Source organism: Notamacropus eugenii, chromosome 1 (assembly GCF_028372415.1).
Source record: "Notamacropus eugenii isolate mMacEug1 chromosome 1, mMacEug1.pri_v2, whole genome shotgun sequence".
Lineage (NCBI taxonomy): Eukaryota > Metazoa > Chordata > Mammalia > Diprotodontia > Macropodidae > Notamacropus > Notamacropus eugenii.
In genome coordinates, this window is record NC_092872.1 from 725,713,925 (window position 1) to 725,734,520 (window position 20,596).

Below are 20,596 nucleotides of genomic sequence, written 5' to 3' on the forward strand. Positions count from 1 at the left end.
AAATGTGTTAGGAACACATCCTCGGAGAAGTAACTTGTCCTGTGTCACTGCTACTAAGGATAGAAAAAGTCACTGTACTCAGAGACACCAAACTAGCTATGTTTGTCCTTGGGCAAGTCACTGAACCTTCTGCATGCCTCAGTTCCCTCACCTGTTAAATAAGGGGGTTGGACTTAATGACTTCTCAATTCCTTGGCAGCCCCTAATCTATGATGTTGAGATATTGCCACTGCCACATGTGCGAGTGTGTGTTATGTGCGTGCGTGCGTATGTGTGCGCGTGCCTGCATATATGAGGAGGGGAGGGCGGGGAAGGGGAGGCCCGCCCCCTCCTCACACCTCTCTACAGCTGGCGGCTGCATCCGGCCGCAGTTTGACAGCTCGTGGGTGCAGGTGGCCAGGGGACCCCGAGGTGCCGAGACGCGGACGCTGGCTCGGAGCTGCGTGCAGCCATCGCCCCCGGCTCTCACCCGCCCGTGCATCCTGCCCAATCGCGGGCTCGGCCGCCGCCGCCCCAGGTCCCCGGGGGCAGGAGCAGCCTCTGCCGCTGTCCTGGGAACCTGCCGCGACTGCGCTGACGGCGCGCCCTGCTAATGGCTGAGCCACTGGGCTGCTCCGTGTGGCTGTAGCGGACGGACGGACGGAGCCAGCGACGTGCCCGGATCCCCGGCGCTCAGAGCCCTCCCGAAGTCAGCCGCCACCTTCCAGCGCGCTGCGCCCAGCCCAGCCCAGCTCAACCCAGGCCAGGCCAGGCCAACCTTGGCCGCGGCTGCCTCTCCTCGCCTCGCCTCGCCACGCCGTGCCCCCCGCCATGGTGTCCTGGATCATCTCCAGGCTGGTGGTGTAAGTAGGCTTCCTTCCTTCCCGGCTCTTCCCTAGGGCTCCTCTTGCCCGGGGGTCAGCCTGCATTCCGCTCCCCCGGCCCCCGCTGGGCCCTGCAGTACCTCTGCTATTAATACCCGGCGGGGCCGCTATATTTAGGAGGGGAGGTACAGTAAAGAGCGGGGCTGTGGGCACCGGGAGACGGGAGAAGACAGGAGCAAGGCGGGGCACGCGGGTACTGCATTGGGGAAGCAGGGGCAGAAGCGCACCATGTTTCTGCAGGAAGCCGAGTTCCTTGCGGGATCATTTAAAAGGGCTCCTTGCTGCCTGAGGAGGGGACACTGGAGTGGGGGGAGACCACGGGCTGGAAAAGGTGGATGGAATTCTTTGCCCTGGGGTGGCAAGTCTTCCTCCTCGTTTAAGGGCTGCTCCCCCCATCCCCCTTCCCTCACCCGGGTCTTTGTTTTCCCAGGCTGGGTTTTTTATTTGTTTGCTGGTTTTGTTGAGGATGGCGGGGATCGGGTGAAAGGGGACTGGGCAGCAATTCAGTCAGTCCGTCTTCTTTAAGAGACATATCCCGATGGGTTTGTTCAGTCCTGCCGACAAGCTTTGTCAAGAGAAATTGACAGACTGGGGCTTGAAACTGACTAGGGGGCGCTGCCCGGTGGGGTCTGCCTGGAGACTGGGTGGGGGAGACGGCGGCGGAGGCGGGGCTCTCCTTGTGTGGTGGATTTTTTTCTCCCTTGTTGTTGGGTTTTTTTTTTTATGACCTCCTTTATGCCTCACAAAACGGCAAATCCTAGTTTCCCCACTTGTCTGCATTCTAATGACCCCCTCGCATTGTGGAGGAATCCTAAAGGAGAGCACCCTGTTTGAGACGCCCTCGCTGTAACAGGACCCGGGGTGGGTCCTGGGTGGAGGGGCGACGGCGCTACTTTGGGTGTCTGCAAGAATGTGTCGGATGGGAGTGCCTTCCCCAGTGACAGAACGACAATGACAATTGGAACCCAAAGAGTAGTGTGACATGAGAGGATGGTGATGGAGAGGCAGAACCTGAGAGGATACACTGAAGGGTGTGTTTCCTCTTATCTTCCCCTGCCCCCAAGCTTCTGAGGTGGGTGGGTGTCTAGGTCACCTCTCTGAGGCAGCGCTGATTCTCTAATGAATTCTTTCTCTTTCGAAATGGCTTTGGTGGGTCTGGTTCTGACATTTTGTCTTGAACATCTCTGTCTGGATAAATTTCGCCTTCCTGCACAGTTGCAACCCTGATCTTAAAATCTGCCTCTTGGAATTGAAGAAGTCAGCCCTGGGAAGGCCTCCGGGCTTTTTCTTTGTCTGAGGGAAATGTACCATGGGCTCTCTGATACAATATCATTACCTGTGTCTTCCTCCGTTTTTCCAAGGCTTTCATTCTAACCTAACACACTTTCCTTTTTTTTTTTTCCTTTTTCTTCTCTCTCGAGATATACACAAGGGTAGTTTGTCTGATTCAATATCTGCGAGGGCAAGCCACCAGTGCTTAGCGTCTGCCATTTTTCTAGGCTTTCCAGACCAAGATGGGTTGGTCTCTTTCACTTTAAGCCCCCAAGTCATTTGATCTGGGCCCATCTGCAGCTGTTGCTAACTGCTGTTAGGTTTGTGTGTTATTCCGAGGAGGCATGTTAAATATTTAGATGATTTCATATGGACTGGAGAACTCTGCATGAATAATACAGGGAAGTACAGCTCTGGGTCACTTTAAAAGGGATCTAATTGGAGCTTCTGATGTGCTGTGGCATCCTTTTCCCACCAGGAGTGGTTCTGTGATCTTATGTGCCAGCGGCTTCATGGATCCTTCATAAAAGAATCCCCTGCAATTGAAAGGGCACATTTGACCTCTGAAATATTTTGGTCTTGATTGGGAGAGAGGGGCTGTGGTTAGGTTCCCAGTCTGCTCTTCATCCTGACATCCTCCAAAGGACAAGATGGGAAGAGGAAAAGGTGTATAAATTACAGAACCACAGAATTTTGGAACTGAAAGGGACCTCACCACCGATGGAGTCTAACTCCATACCCTGAAAGGAATCTTCACAAGACGGGGTGAAAACTTCAAACGGTTCTTAGACCTTTGGATGCCATATGCTAAAATAGTGGTCACATAGCCTCTGCTTGGAGACCATGGGTGAGGGAATTCCCTCCTCCCGCCAGAAGCAATTCATTCCACTCTGTTTCTTTCCTGAATTCGAGGGTTAGTTTATTCATTGCTCCATATTTTGCCTTCTGGGACCTCATTGAACAAATCTAATCCCTCGTAAATGGGACAGCCTTTCAGATATTTAAACCCAGCTGCCCTCATGCACCCCGAAATCTTCTCTTTTATAGGATAAACATGTTGTTCAGTTGTGTCTGGTTCCTTGTGACCCTATTTGGGGTTTTCTTGGCAGAGACATTGGAGTGATTTGCATTTCCTTCTCCAGCTCATTTGACAGATGAAGAAACAGAGGCAAACAAGGTTAAGTGACTTGCCCAGAGTCACACAGTATCTGAGGCCAGATTTGAACTCAAGTCTTCCTGACTCCATGCGTGTACTCCATCCGCTTTGGGGCACAGGATAAACACGCACAGCTCCATAATGGGCCCTCATGTGACAAGGACTCAGAGGCAGCTAGTGGAGGTCCTGGTATCTATGTGACTTTGGCAAGTCATTTAACCTCTGTATGCTTCAGTTTCCTCAGATGGAATGGAGATAATAACACCTCCCTCCCCAGGGTTGTTGTGAGCATAAAATGAGATAATAGAAAAAGTGCTTAACGCAACGCCTGGCACATGATAAGCGATTAATAAATAAACACCTCTTCCATTTACCATCTTGGTTGCTCTGCACTGGACGCTCTTCAGTTTATCAATACCTTTCTGTGGTGCCTAGAACTGACCACAGTGTTCTAGGTATTGTCTGGCTGCAGAGCTCTCATTTCCTTATTCTAGCAAGCTTCTATGCCTCTCATGGCAGCCCTATTTAGGTTTTTCGGTTGCCACACCACACAACTGACTCCTAGTGACCTTTAATAATAATTATACCTCACAATTCCATCCTGCTTTTAAGGTGCCCATACTGCTGTCCTCACAACAGTAGCTAGTGTAATTACCATTATCTCATTTTATAGATGGGGAAACTGAGACTCAGAGAGGTTAATTGACCGCCCAGTTAGGAAGTGTCTCAGACACTGGTGAAGATTGGTCTCAGATGCTGTTCCATCAGTCAGTTAATAAACATTTATTAAGTACCTACTATTGCCAGGTACAGTGGTAAGCATTGGGGCTATAAAAGTGAGCAAAACACAGGCTAGAGTGGCTTCTACCCTGCCATGGTGCATCTCATGAGTTTGGAGACAGTCATACAGAGCTTTCTGTTACTGGTCAAAATAAAGATTGGACAGCAACCTGAGATTGCGTTGCTATGGGGAATTCCGGGTAAGGAAACTCCCTTTACCAATGCAGGTCAGCCCCTTCTCTTTGAGTTGCCTAGAGTGTCAAGTGGTTTGACCAGTCAGTATCGATCGATCTGGTTTTAAGCTCAGTCCTCCTCTGCTTTGAGGCACTTCTCTATCCATTAGAAGTCATACAGCCTCTATTCAAAATAACAATGAAGTTATTCATTGGGAGACCTATACTCACCAAAGGTGACTGGTTTTTCACGATATCCAGCACAAAATCCAGATAGAAGCAGAAATTCTTATAGATGGTGAGGTTCTTCAGATATAGTTATCCCTTCCACATTGAGAATTTTCCCATTGTGGTTTTGATATATTGCGGGTCAGAGTAAGAAATCAAAAGGGAATTTTGTGGAAGCCTCAGATGACACATGAAGACCAGCAGATGACACACAACAAGTTTAGAAACTCAAAAATGCATAAAATATACGTATAGTATAGCATAATATCAATATAGTTTATCTTAATACCATAATAATTCAGATTTCTCTGGTACAAAGGGAGGGTCAACAAATTTTCCATGAATTTTCCAGATCTCTGGGCCACTTTGCCCCTAATCCCCTTGATGTGGAAGGGATAACTGTACTCCTATTTGCTGCTGCCCTGAGGGCCTCTGTCAACAGAGAAGTGGTAGATGATTGGTGTGGAAAAGGCGTTCATTCTCCACATGAACCACATATTCCTTTGTTTTGTTTGACTGCACATACTTGTTACAAGGGAAATGGTCATTGGGAAATGATATTGATTTTTGAGAAATGAATGAAAACATTTAAAAAGAAGAAAAAAGAGTGCTTACAATAAAATACAGGGGCACTTTTATTATCAGCCAAATGATCCACACAGGAAAAAGTAAGTGGGTGAAGAATGTATACTGCCCAGGTGAGGACATCTTTTAATCAACAAGAATTTATTTAGCACCTGCAGTGTGCCACGAGCTGTTCTAGGCACTGGGGAAGCCACATACAAAAGGAAGGCAGCATCTGTCCTCAAGGAGCTTTATCAGGAGAAAACAACATGTACGTACACACATACATACATACATACACGCATCACACACATGCATATGAGAGAGATAATATATATTAATTATATATAATTAATTAGCTTACTCGACATTCCTTAACCCCACCCAGGCCCCTTTGTCTCCTCTATTGAATAGAGACCACCCCAGTGCTATCAATTTTCTTTGAGGGTGACAACCTAGTCATTACTTAAGTATTCTCCCATGTCTTTTGTTATTGTTGGAGTAAGAGTCAGTCTCTGGCAAATTCATTTGTGTAAGGATTGAACACAGGGGTGGAAAATTTCTACCTGCAAAAGTGTAGTTATTTCCCAATAGCATCTGATTCTCCTGAAGGATATAATATACATATTATATATACGTATTTATACATATATATATTTGTATATATGTGTGTGTGTGTGTGTGTGTGTGTGTGTGTGTGTGTGTGTATTTGAAAAGGCAGCTCATTGAGCTGGTCCAGGAATTATGTATAACTCAGACATCACCACAGAGGGAGCATGAAGCTGGGCCCAGAACTGAACAGGACTGAGTTGGTCTACCTTGAAGAAATTGTGCCACATTTTCAATGATGCTATGCTATTCTCTGCGATAGTACCACTTTTCTCTTAGGGGAGAGGTGCCATGATGTGATAGATAACAGGGTTGCAATCTAGTCGCAACAACCTAGGCTCAAGTCTTGCCTTGGACAATGACCATGGGCGAGTGGTCTCTCCTTGGAGAGAGGCCCTCTATCATACTATCGGTGCTGTGATCACAAGGGCAAGTCATTTAAGCCCCAGCGTCTCAGGCGGTCTGTAAATCACAGATGAGTTGCCAATGTACCTGGGGGAGGGAGTGTCCATACCAGATGATCCCTATGTGAATTAAAGTCTCAGATCTGGGCCCAAAACAAAGCAAAATGAATATATATATGTGACTCCCCTACTCAAATGACTCCAGGGACTTCCTATTGCCTCTAGGATAAAATATAAATATAAAATATTAATTCCCCTTTTTAGCTTTTAAAGTCCTTCTCAACCTGGTCCTAACCTGTTGCAGTTTGGGGTACAGAAACCCTGAAATTCAAAGATACAGGCGGGTCTGCCTCCAAAGAACACAAGCACTCAAGCCTTCTTTCAGTCAGAGTTTTATTATGCACCGATGGTGGGGCGGGGCTAGAGATTCTAAGAATCTGCACAATTTAATTGGGGAGAAGATTTGTACTTTTATACAGAAAAACACTAAGACCGGGATGGCATTAAGGAATGTCAAGTAGCCTGGGGTGGTCCCTGAGGTAACAGAAAGTGGTATGGATGAGATTAAGCAGCGTCTAGTAAGCTGATTAAGTAATCAAGATGGGCTGGGCTGGACCAGTTGCCTTGGGCAGAGGCACCAGTGATCTGAGCTACTGAAATGTATTGGAAAATTCAGACTGTGTTTCTTCCAAAGACATAGTATTTTCCTTTTAGAGGTTCAGATCCCATCCCTATCATTCCCCCCTCAAACAAATGGGACTTAAAATCTTTTGGGGTAATGGACAGAAGGTCTTGGCTTCTGAAACTGCTTCCTGCTGGCAAGGGCCATAAAACTGTCCCTGCCTGGAGGTGCTCCCAAGGAGGTGTTTGACTGAACCAAGCATAGGCTACATCCAGGGTGGACATGAGCTGATACCCACTGTTTGCAACCAACTGTAGGAGAATGGCCTGTAGTCTGGGGGACAAAAATCTGATAAGCAAATTCAATATGTAAGCCCAAATATAGGGAGAAGTGATGTCAGAATGGAAGGAAACAAAGACTGCAAGAGCCCCATTAGAATCGTTTACATTTGACTTGCAGGGTTATCTGATCTTGTTACTTCCCCAAGCATCCATTCAGATTCCAGTTCCTTTAGGAGGATCAGATACTGTTGGGAAGTAACTACACTTTCGAAGGTAGAAGTTTCCCACCCCTGCATTCAATAGTTATGGGAATGAATTGGTCAGAGACTGACTTTTATTCTAACAATAACAAAAGACCTGGGAGGACATTTAAGTGAGGAGTAGGCCACATAAGTTATCTCCCTATCAGAAAATTGATTGCACTAGGGTGGTCAGGAGACCCAGTGGCCTGGGTGGGATTAAGGAGTGTCAAGTAAACTAATTAAGTAATCTAGGTGGGTTGGAGTGGGCCTGTTGTCTTGGGCAGAGTTCTAGGTTACTGAAATGTATGGGAAAATTCAAGGACTGGGTTGCTTTCGAGACATGGTCTTTCAGATCCCATCTCCATCAAATCCTATCTTTCGAATCTCATTTGGACTTTATTTCTTCTTCTGCACTCCGCTGCCCTGTCGAATTGACCTCGCTGTTCCTCAAAGAGAACACTCCATTTCCCCTCTCCATGCTTTTCACTGGCCATCCAGTATGCCAGAAATGCACTCCCTTCTTACCTCTATATCCCACAATCCCTCTGTTCCTGTAAGGGGAAGCTCAAGCACATAGCCTTTCTTGATTTCCCCAACTAGTTCTCTGATCTAAAACTAATTTGTATTTAACTGCTATGTATTTATTACAAATACGATCTGTATTTATTCTCTTTATTTTTAGGCTGCATATTTTTATATATGCTCTTTTCTGCTCCCTCAGAATAAAAAGATCTTAAGAGAGGGGATATTTTGTTCTTTGTAATTACATTCCCAGGAACTAGCAGAGTCTGATGTAAAGTTGGAGCTTAATAAAAGCTTTTTTTGACTGATCCAGGAATTGGAAATATCCTCCCCCCAACATATTAGTGACTAGTAGGGGATTTATAGTCTAAGGGCATGGGGTACTGAAAAGTTCGTGGTTTTCCCATGATCACACAACACAACTTGTATTGTCATAGGTAAACCTTGAACTCAGGTCTTTCTGGCTCAGACTCACTTAGTAATGCTGCCTGGTCATAGAACTCCATGATCTCAGAAGAAGTCCAAATGCACTTTACCCAGTGGGCACTGGAATGCTCAGCAAGGATTATCATCTATTTGACAAAGAGGGTGGATATACAGAGGTCTCCTAGACAATATCTTCAAGGGTATTAGTGATAGGAAAAGAAGGTAGGAAGGTTATTTAATGACAATGAAAAGTCTCAGAGAGGTCATATTAAAAGAACCAGTGTATTGTGGGCAGATCCTTTATAGAAGATTTATGGAGAGCTATAGGCAAGAATCACAGTTTGAGGGAGGGCCTACTTTCCCTTTCTTCTGCCAAGGTCAATAAGGTAATAATGTCATCTACACCCCTTCCACCATACTTGGTACCATAGAAGACCTAGACCTAGATTAGCTCTAGACCTTGACCTCTGAGGCCTAGGTTTGACTGTGGAGGACCTGCTATCAGACCCAACTCTGATACTAATTCATGTATGGAAGGCAGCATGGTACCCTCATTAAGAACTCTGATTTGGAGTCAAAAGAGCCAAATTTGAACCCTGGGTCCCTCATTCAATATCTATATGACCTTGGACAAGTCACTTAAATTTTTGTCCTCAGTTTCCTCTTCTGTAAAATGAAGGATTGGAATAGGTGACTTCTGAGGTTCTTTCCAGCAATCTATGATCCTGCGATCTTGAATATGTCTTTTACCTCTTAGTGCAATGAAAAAGGGAAAAGTTTTGGAGTCTAAGAACTTGGGCTTGCCTGGGTGATTCTGGGCAAGTGACTTCCCCTTATCAGTTTCTCCATTTGTAAAAATGAGGGGGTCCAGAATATACCAGGTCTAAAATTCTTTTAGCTCTATCAGCTCCCTATGGAACTATTAAAGGCATAAATAGCTGGAAAGAAAGATTAAGAGGAGAGAGGGCTTTATATTGTCAAGGGGAATGAATCAAATTGTTAGCATATCTAAGAATTTTAAAGGTGCATAGATCTTAAGATACAAAGAAGATTTTGAGGTCCTGGCTTTTCAGGCAAAACAGAGACCAAGTAAATTCACACTGGACATTACCTACATGGGGACAGAAAAGCTATCAGCCAGTGAGTTAGATTCTAAATTCTAAAATGGAAAGAGAAGATTCCTGAAAATCTAAAAAAAAATCAGTGATCACAGCATAACTTTCTGTCAATCAACAAGTGCCAATTAAGTGCCTACTATGTGCCAGGCACTTTACTAAATTCTCCAGCAAGAATGCATCATTCCAGATTAACCTTACTTCCTTTTTTATCAGGATTGTCTAGTTACTGATTGGGAAAATGATACATGGATGGAGTTTACCTAGATTTTAGATATTTGGTAAAATATCTCATATCTTTCTTGTGGAAAAGATGGAGAGACATGGGTGAGATGATAGTCCAATGAGCTGAATTTAGAAATGGTTAAATAAGCTGACTCAAAGAGTAGTTAATGTTCCCAAGTTAACTTGGCAGGAGTCTCCAGTGGACAGTTCCAGAGATTCCTGCTTGGCCCTATGCGCAAAATTATTTTTTAACAATAACTTGGATAAAGACATGCTCATCACATTTGCAGATGACACCAGCTGGGAGGAATAGCTAACATACTGGAACAGGGACTTGTGATCCTGATAAGCTAGAACTTCGGGCTGAGTCTGGTAAGTTGAAGTTGATTAGGGATAATGCTTGAGTAAGCACTGGGGATACAAAGCAAGGCAAAGCAAACAAAACAAAACAGTACCTACCCTCAGGAGTTTACATCTAATAGGAGAGCCAACCTGCTAACAATTATATACAAACAAGATAACCTTAGAGAGAAAGGCTTCTTGCAGAAGATGTGGTTTTAGCTGGAATCTGAAGGGACTCAAGGAAGCCAAGAGGCAGAGATGAAAAAGGATGGAATTCCAGGCATTGGGGTGGGGTGGGGTGTGCAGTCAGTGAATGGACAGATGACGTGGTCATCGGTCAGGAAGATCTATTTGACAACTGAGTAGTGGATGGACTTTAGTAGAGAGAGACTTGAGGCAGAGACCAACTATTGCAATAGTCCAGGAATGAGATGATGAGGACCTTCATATAGAGGAGGTATGAGGAGACTTCAGTAAGCGAGACTTCTGAAAAAGATTTGAGGTTTCTATTGGCCTCCAAGCTTGATGAGTCAACAGCAGGGTAGCTAAGAAAGTGAATTTGATCTTGGCCTGTATTAAGTGGTTTAGCTTCCAGGAATAAAGAGGCCTCTTTGTTTTCTGCCTTGATCTATACTCATCAGGAGTATCATGTTTAGGTATGGGCCCCACGGGTTCTGAAGAACATTCATAAACTGGAGTGCATCCAATGGAGGCAACCTTGGTGATAAAGGGTCTTGAGTCTGTGTCATGTGGAATCAGCTGCAGATATTGGCAATGTTTAGCCTTGAGAAGGTAGCTAAGTGGCTAGTAGACAGAGTGCCTGACTTGGAGTCAGGAAGACTCATCTTCCTGAGTTCAAATCTGACCTCAGACACTTACTAGCTGTGTGACTGTGGGCAAGTCACTTCACCCAGTTTGCCTAAGTTTTCTCATCTGTCAAATGAGCTGGAGAAGAAAATGGCAAACTACTCCAAGTATCTTTTCCAAGAAAATCACAAATGAGGTCATGATATGTCAGATATGATTAAAACTTGACTTAACAACACAAAAAGCATTGAGAAGAGAAGACGATGGGGGAGAGGAGAAGGGGTTGTGATAGTTCATCATAGCTACCAAGCTTTTTAAAAGCTTGCTTGCTATCATATGGCAAAGGAATTAGACTTGCCCTTTGTCCTTTGTGTCTTTAGAGGGAAGAACTAGGTATAATGGGTGGAGTTCCAAAGAGATGAATTTGTCTTGATGTCAGAAAAAACTTACCAATTAGATTTATCTCATAGTCTGCCTCTGAAGGCAGTAGTTTCCCATACCAGAGTGATTCAAACAGAGGATGGATGATGTTTGATAAACACCAACTCAGACCTCAGGGGGTAAAATCAACTAAATCATACCAGAAACTGGCAAATTGAATCATACAGGGTAAAAGCAAGGAAAGATAAAACATCAGTAATGCCCAGGGCTGAGAGTCATACTCTGTCATCACCTTTAATGCAAGTTTTGATTCTGGTTGTATGTGCAAATTTAAACTACTGAAATTTCCATGATATTTACAAACTGTATAAAAAAGGGCTGTTTGACCACATGTTGATCATGTTATAATAGGAATAATTTGACCAGAGTGAGATTGGGATTGGGGGGGGTGGGGGTTGGGTTGGACTACTTGGCGAACTCTGAAATTCCAAACCCAATTATTGTCATGGATTGTGACACCAGTCAAGAAACAGGTATCTCATGATGCGCAGGGCAGACTTGCGGCCACTATTGAAACAAACCTGAATGAATACCCTTCTTTCTCGTTCCCCTTTTTCTGAGCCCTTTGTGTCCTCATCAGGTTCAGATGGGATTGGAGTCAAGTCAGCAAAGCAGAAAGTACTTATTAAGAGCCTACTATGTGCTAGGCACTGTGCTAAGAGTTGGGGATACAAAGAAAGGCAAAAAGACAGTTCCTGGACTCAGGGAGTTCATAGTCTAACAGAGGTAACAACATGTAAACCTTTACAGCAACTAGGGGACAAACTGGAAATAATGTCAGAGGGAAGGCACTAGCATAAAGGGACTAGCTCTTTTTGAATCTGAGCCAAAGCAGTGCAGGCAGAGAGGAAGCCTAGCTTGGGAGACACTGGTGTTTCTAGACTCCTGAAGTGTTGGCCACAGCTTGGGGGAGGGGAGAGGAAGGAAAGAATGGGTGGAAGGCCCACTCGTTGTTGATTGTATTGTAGCAGGGCCTAAAGACACCAGCAGATCTATCTATGCTGCTGAAAGATAATTGGCGGCTGCTGGGGGTCTGGGGCACAGGAAACATGCCTCCAGACTATCCATCATTCAAGAAGCAAGCCTTTATGGAGTACATGCTATGTGCGCAGCACTGTGCTGTTCTAGAGATACAAAGACAACAATCCCTGCCTTTAAGGGTCTTAACTTCTACTATAGGGATACAACATATCCACAGATAAATAAATATAAGATTTGTGTGTGTATGTTCGTCCTTCATTGCCAAAGAAGACCATGTCATCAGAGAAATAATGGCATGACTTGCACTTGACTTTGTTTTTTGGGTGAGGGAGGGCTGTGCAGGTCACCAGCCTCACTTCTCCAGAAACATCTGAATCCAGTGACCAGATATTCATCAGGATGACTGGAGATGACCCAGGATGAGGCAATTGGAGTTAAGTGACTTGCCCAAGGTCACACAGCTAGTGAGTGCCAAGTGTCTGAGTTGAGATTTGAACTCAGGTCCTCCTGACTCCTGCACTGGTGCTCTATCCGCTGTACCACCTAGCTGCCCCTAAATATAAGATATATACCAAGTGATTAGGGGGGCACCAAAAACTGGAGTGTTCAGGAAAGTCCTCTCGAAGTATGTAGACCTTACATTGAGACATCAGGAGAGCCAAGGGTTCCACCACTGTCAGGGCCTGCCTCTGGGAGAGAAGCTCATTCAGTTTACAGCCACAGGGAGAATAAATGTGCTGAAGAAAAAATGACACTCCAAGATGGTGCCCCTTAAATTTTCTCCCCCCAGGACAAAACTGATGGTCGTGTCCTAGTTGTAAGTTTGGTTGAGCTAGCTCAGAAATCAGCATGGAGAAAATTAAAGATGCAATATGAAGCAGAGTCAATGAAGGTCAGATCAGATTAGGTACATGCAGTGGGGTACCTGCAGCCTTAAGGTCATATGTTCCTTTGTTATAATCCTTTGAGATTGTTGCCTTTCTTTAGTTTCTATAGTCCTTTGCATTGTACCTGCCCCATAAGTCTTTAGTAAATATTTATTTACCAACCCTGGAAAGCACTAGGGTGTTAATTTTCTTGATATAGTTTGTTTCTCCATTGCCTAGGTTTCTCCCTATATCTTCCCCCTGCCTAGCCATGCCTTAGAACAAAGAATCTTTTTGAAAAATTCAACAAAACAGATTAACATATAGAAAAATATTACATTATATTCAAATGTCCACACCCACAAATCCACCTCTGCTTAGGAAAGGGTGTAACTCTCCTATCTCTTCTTTGGTGTTGAGCTTATTCTATATAATAAGGCAGCTAGGTTGCACAAGGGCTAGAATAAGATACTTGCTAACTATATGACCCTGGGCAAGTCACTTACCCTCTGTCCTGCTCAGTTTCCTCAACTGTAAAATGGTACAATAATATTACCTACCTCCCAGGCTTGTTGTGAGCGTCAAATGAGATAATAATTATAAAAAGTTCTTAGCACATAGTAGGTGCTATGTAAATGATTATTCCCTTATCCCTTCACAACATTCAGTTTCAATTGTTTTATAGTGGTTACTGTTTCCATTGCAATCACTATGTATCTTGTGCTCCATGCTCTATTGATTTCACTCCGCATCAGTTCATGTAAGTATCTGCAGGCTTCTCTGTAATTGGTGGCTGTTGCTTCTTATAGCATAGATTATTCTATCACATTCCTAGAGCATCATCTTCAAAGTCATTCTTTAATCAACGGTTATCTACTTTGTTTCAATTCTTCACTATCACAAGAATAGTTTTATAAATATTATATTGCATATGAAGCCTTTCTTTTTGTCAGTGATTTTCTTGGGTCTAATGCTGTATCTGCAAGACCAAAGTAGATGGACATTTTGGACACTTGATTTTATTTAAATAATTCCAAATTGCTTTCTAAAATGGTTGTACCAACTCACAGCTTCATTCACATGTTTTTCCACAATCCCTCCAACATCACTAATATCAGTCTTTTGTCCTTTTTGCTGTTTTGATTTGGGTTTTCATTATTATGAGTGACTGAAAGCATTCTTTCTTGTGGTAATTAATAGTTTGCAATTCTTTTTAGAACTATTTATTCACATCCTTCAATGACTTCTCTGTTGGGGCCAATTTGCTTTTTTATTTGAGCAGATTTCAAGTAGGTGAGAACTAGGCTTGAAATAGTCTAAGGTGGGATAAGAGTGTGTGCATAAGATCTGACTGTCCATAAGGTTCTGGGGGAAGAAAGACAGTCTCTCTTGTGTTTCTTCTTGGGAATACTGAAAGTTTTAGACCATCTGTCATAAGAGCAGAGGATTGCTTTAGTCACCTTGAGAAGAAATTTGGCAGAGCTATTCAGGTAACAGATAGAACCCAGGAACAGGAAAAGCTAAATAGAATGGTTACCATGAACTCTTGGAGAGTAGAGATTGTTATTTTTCTTTGCTTGGTTTTGGAGTTTTTTTGTATTCGTATCCCTGGCATGAAGCACAGTGCCTGAAACAAAGCAAGGATGGAGAGGTATGTATTAAAAAATAACATTTTATTTCATTAAAATTTTAACATTAATTTCCATTGATTTGTTTATATATTATTTAGTATTTTATTTTTCCCCAGTTACATGTAAAAACAATTTTTAACATTTGTTTTTAAAACTTGAAGTTCCAAATTCTCTCCCTTCTTTTCTCCCCATTCTCCCCATTGAGAAGGCAAGAAATTTGATATAGGTTATACATTTGTAGTCATGCAAAACATCTCCATAATAGTCACGTTGTGAAAGAAGGCATAGACAAAAAACTCAAGAAAAATAAAGAAATAAAAAAGTATGCTTCAATTTGTATTCAGACACCATCAGTTCTTTCTCTGGGGATAGATAGCATTTTTCTTTATAAATCCTTCTGTGTTGTGTTGAGTTGTAGTATTGCTGAGAATGGCTAAGTCATTCACAGCTGATCATCTTACAATATTGTGTTGTTACTTTATACACAGTACATTTTACTTTGTGTCAGCCCATGTAAGTCTTTCCAGGTTTTTCTGAGAGTATACTGTTCATCATTTCTTACCCCCAGAAAAGAACTGCTAACCCTAAATATTTTTGTACGTATAGATCCTTTTCTGTTTTGTTTTTTATGTCTTTTGTGATATAGGCCTAGTAGTAATATTGCTAGGTCAAAGGGTATGCATGATTTTATAGCCCTTGGGACATACTTCCAAATTGTTCTACACAATGGTTCAATTAGTTCACAACTCCACCAACAATGCATCAAATGTCTCCTTTTTCCCACATCCCCTTCAGCATTTGTCATTTACCTTTTCTATCCTATTACCTATTAGCTATCTATTAACTAATCTAATATGTATGAGATAGTACCTCAGAATTGTTTTAATTTGTATTTCTTCATTCAATAGTGAGAATATTTTTTCATATGGCTATAGATAGCTTTTATTAGTTCCTCTGAAAATTGATTATATCTTTTGATCATTTATCAGTTGGGGAATAGCTCTTTTTAAAAGAAACATTAAAAATGCACAGAAAGGAACAGACAAGCAGGGCAGTTTTGAAAGTAATGTGCAGAAATGTATTTATGTATATGTATGTATGTATACACATATTTGTATGTATATATTCACCCTCAGTCATTTTCAGTCTTGTCTGACTCTCTGTTACTTCTTCTGGGGTTTTCTTCGCAAAGTTACAGGAGTGGTTTTGCTATTTCCTTCTCCAGCTTATTTTACAGATGAGGAAACTGAGGCAAACAGGGTTAAGTGACTTGCCCAGGGTTACACAGCTAGTAAGTGTCTGAGGCTAGATTTGAACTCAGGAATCAATCTTCCTGACTCTAATTCCAGCATCCTAACCACTATGCAACCTAGCTGATATATATATTATATATGTAGATAGATATTTATAAATATGTATTTATTATATATATCTACACATGTGCACATGCATGTATATATACATATATATATATACACCTATACACATATATTAAAGCAAGTAGTATGAAAATGGAAATCTACGTCTTCATATAAAATCCTCTTTTTGCATTCTCCTATATGTATAGAAATGCTCTTTTGGAGGGTAAGTTAAGAATAAAAAGAATTTTTAAGTCTTCTCATTTTATAGGTGAGAAAAGTCATATAGTAATAAGCAGCAGAACCAGAATTTGAACCTGAGCCTCCTGCCCCCCTCCCCTCCCCCTCTCTTCCCCAGCACCATTTTTCACACTTGGATTCCAATTCAGATCTATCTTTGTTTCCCCCAGTTCCTAGGTGGGGCCTCTCCTGTAATTGACTCAATATATATTTTTTGAGTAAATAAATGATCTGCTAGAAACCTGCCTTCGTGTGTCTATTCTGCTGCATCAGATTGGGGCTCAAAGTCATCAGAAACTCATAGCAGGGGACTAGACTGAATGGTCCAATGAGAAAAGCTTCCTTTTCTTGTTACTTTTATATAAATTTTTAAAAACCTTAACATAACATTAGTTTCTTAAAATTGGAATGGGGTGAGGTGAGGCGTGGAAAATCCAGATAATTAATAGTTCTCATTAATTAGGGTTTTCGTGGCATAGCAGTGTCTCTGGCAGAATGAAAGAACATGGCTGGGGCTCTGGTTCTGGGTTTTGGTTTGTTTCTCAAGGACAGTTGAAATGAAGTGAGGATACTTAGTTTGGAGAAAAGAGGATTTAGGGGTGTGTGTGTGTGTGTGTGTGTGTGTGTGTGTGTGTGTGTGTGTGTGTGTGTGTGTGTGTGTGTGCATTCACACATATTTTAAGGGTTATCCTTTCAAAAAGGGATGTCTTCAGCATGACTTCTGAGGGCAGAATGTGGAGCAATGGGTGGAAGATGCCATTATCACAGCTGTAGGCTTTTTGGCAGGGGAAACAGATCCTAATAACTAAGAGTTCTTCCAAAGTAGGTTGGGTGGGCTTTCTCTGAAATTGGGGGTTTTTTCCCTTGAGGTCTTCAAGCAAAGTCTAGATGATGCCTACTTGGGCATTTTGCCAAAGGGCCAATTGCAGGTCTTTGCGAGTAGGTGTCATTGATTGTATTTGTATGGCGCACAGTAGGAACTTAATAAATGCTTCTCAAATGAATGATTGGAAATTTGAATTTGATGGCCTTTGTGGTCCCTTCCAACTCAGAGATCATGATTTAGTCCAGCTTTGCCACTTAGTGGTTGGGTGACTTTGGGCAAATTCCCTTTGGGGGAATCTGTTGACTCCCGTATAACAAGGAGGGACTAGGTTTTCTCTAAGGTCCTCCCCAGCTCCCAGATTCTATCTTACTCCACCTCCCTCATGCTCCTCCTTCCCCTGACTGGCTCCTTAAGTTGCAAGTCTATTTATAAATTAGAGGCTTCTACAAGTATTTGCAAGAAAGTGAAAATACCAACTCAAGTTTCCCTGCTATTCAGCTGCCTTGTTGCTTTGTTAACTAATCCTGCTTTTTTGTCTGCTCTCTGCTGGGTCTTTGAAGTTCAGTGGAAAGGTCTCACCTGCTTATTATTAGGTCATCCTGGGCTTTGTTCTGAAATGAGCTCATTTTTTCCTTTATGAGAAATCAGTGTATGTTTGGGGCGCTGGACTAGGGGGATGAAAGCCAAGCTCCCTTTAACCATCTGGTAGAATTTTTAGTGTGGGTGCCCTGAGGGTTCCTGAGCTAAATCTTTTCCAAGACAGTGATCTTGGTGACACCTGACCAGGAATTAAAGGGGGAGGGGGTGGGGGGCAGGCTTGCTAGTGATAACTGAGCACAACACAGTTTTCCAAGGTTTCTTACCATCAATGGATTTCTCTCTCTGGTCTAGAAAAATCCTTGGTTCATAGATTTAGAATTAGAAGACCTTGAAATCATCTAGTTCAATCCTTTCATTTTACAGATGAGGAAACTGAGGCCCAGAAGAGTTAAAGAATGAACTAAGGAAGATTAGAGCCATGGGACCAATAGTGTGTCTCCCCAAACCCTAGGTGGGCTGGAAAAAGGAGAATTGTCCTGGCTGTTGATCCCTGCTTTTTGAATAGTGGGCATATACATCTGTAGAAACATTCTTTGTTTATCTGGATTATTTAGTGTGGATATCTAGGGCTTTTCCTGGAACTCTGGACAGGAATGTGGGAAAACAGGTGAGACAATGTGGAAAGGAAAATGATGCATGATTCAGAATTTATATACATTTATAATAAATACCAATAAATTGACAGTGAGCCAAACATGGGATAAATCTTCAAATGAAGCTTCCAAATATGGATTATTTCCATGTTGATAAAACCAAGAAAAACCCCACCCTATTGCAATAGACATTTTGGCTTTTTTTCTAATGCTTGGTTAGATTTTTTTAGTGTATTAATGTTTGTTTGCTTTTTTTTTTTTTAGGCAAGGTAGTCAGGGTTAAGTGACTTGTCCAAGGTCACACAGCTATTACTCGTCAAATGTCTGAGGTCAAATTTTTACCCAGGTCCTCCTGACTCCTAGCTGCCTCTATTTTGTTTTAATGCAACCAATCCCTGCACCCCTCCCTCCACTAAGGCATAGTACCTAGAAACCTTTCTCTAGGCAGTAGGAATTGAAAGTACTCATCTCTCTCTCCCTTCCTCCTTTCCTTCTTTTCTTCCTTCCTTCCTTCCAAAATAGAGCTAATTCAACATTTTTTAAGCATATAATGTATGTTAAACACTGTGCTGAGGAAGTAAAGACAAAACTGCAAAAAGTCCTTGCCTTCATTGGCTGATTATCATTAAACAATTGATAAATAGAATTTTAGGGCTGGAAAATTTTTAATAGGTCATACAATCAACTTTCCTGATTTCATGCAGGGTAATCCCTAAATCATCCCAGATCAAATCAATAAAAGTGTTAAAGGCCAGGAGTAGAAACATTCTCTGGTTTAGTTAACGGATTATGGCTACTCAGTTTTAAACAGCTTCATTACTAAATGTCTTATACATGTCGCCAGTTGGACATTGCTTTTTCTTACTCTTCTCCTTCTTTTTCCTCTGCTAATTGAAGCACCCGACATGTCCTAAGCGAATTTTGCAATTTATTGGTTGGCAAAGAGAATTTCATTAATCCAAGGTCTCTTCCCCACCACTTCCTTCCTCTCTTCTCAGAAGAGTCATAATTCTTCCCTTTTCCTTCACATGCTCCCTCTAGTTACCAGTCTCCCGTTAATTGCCAAATCAAATGGTCTTTTCTCAACCCTCATCCTTCTTGACCTCTCTGTAGTCACTGACACTCTGTTACCTTCTTATCCTTGATAATTCCTCTCTCTAGGCTTTCATGAAACTGCTCTCCTGGTTCTTCTACCATTCTGACCATTTTGGGTCTTCTTTGCTTAATTTTCATCCAGGCTGTGCCCAATATGGATGTCCACCCAAGGTCCCACCCTGGTCTTCTTCTCTTCTTCTTCTGTACTATTCCTTCATCTTGTCTCCAGCCTCAATGGCTTCATATAAATCCCAGCTAACATCCCACCTTCCAAAAGAAGCCTTTCCTGGTCCCTCATCAATGTTGGTAACTCTAACTTACCTTGCATAAAACTTGTATGTAGATAATTGTTTGCATGTTGTCTCCTTTATTAGATTGTGAATTCCTTGTAGTAAGGCACTGTTTTTTGCCTTTCTTTGTGTCACCTATGCCTGATACACAGTAGACACTTAATAAGTGCTTATTTATGGTGATTTTACCACCCAATATTCATTTTCTATAGGCAGCTAGGTGGTGTAGTAGACAGAGTGCTGGACATGAACTCTGGAACACCTGAGTTCAAATTTGATCTCATACACTAACTGTGTGACTTTGGGCAAATTGTTTAACCTCTGCCTCAGTTTCTCAGCTGTAAAATGAGGATAATAATAGCACCTATTTAAAGGATTGCTGTGGGGATCATTTAGCATAGTTTCTAGCACATAGTAAATATTTAATAAATGTTATTATTATCCCCTCCCATCTAATTTTTTTGTCCTTTTTAGATTCTTTTCAACCCTTTCCTTCCCTTTTTTCCCCCTCTTTTCTTCTATAGCTCCTTCCATCCCTCCCTTCTTTTTCTTGGCACTCCTAGGAAATAGCTCTGTCTTTCTTAGATACCTCTCTCTTCTCCTTTTCTGCCCATTTGTGAGCTATGATGCATAGCTAATAAATATGAATTATGCTCACAATATAATTGCATGAAGGAAAAGGAAAAACCATAAGACTCAGTGTAAGGGGAATATGATCGATAGGCTGCCATTAACTTCTAAAGGCCTGGGAGTGCCAAGACCTCCTTTTGAGAATCCTGAGCTGTGTTTCATCCTCTTCCCATCAATTCTGTCTTTTCTCAATCACCAGTACTCAAAACAGCCACATTTCTTATTCTGATGGAGCTTTCCAGCTTTAATTACTGGCATTACCAGAATATTCTTTCCCTGTTTTTTCATTGCACTTATATAGATAGCATTTCAGCTACTACTAGTGGTAATAACAGCTAGCGCTTGCTCAATGCCTTAAGGTTTGCAAAGCATTACAAAGGTAACCTCATTGGATCCTCACCAGGATCCTGGGAG

At 42.3% G+C, this 20,596-nt stretch overlaps 1 protein-coding gene across 2 annotated transcripts in view; it reads left to right on the top strand.

The window, feature by feature from the left end:
* The first annotated feature begins 333 nt into the window (after positions 1 to 333).
* REEP1 (receptor accessory protein 1) overlaps positions 334 to 20,596 on the top strand; it is a 139,589-nt gene continuing 119,326 nt past the window's right edge. For both annotated transcript variants that reach the window (XM_072636947.1, XM_072636946.1), the window contains exon 1: positions 334 to 842. In XM_072636947.1, the coding sequence (XP_072493048.1) occupies positions 811 to 842 (32 nt within the window). In that variant the 5' untranslated portion in view covers positions 334 to 810. The remainder of the gene's footprint in view (positions 843 to 20,596) is intronic.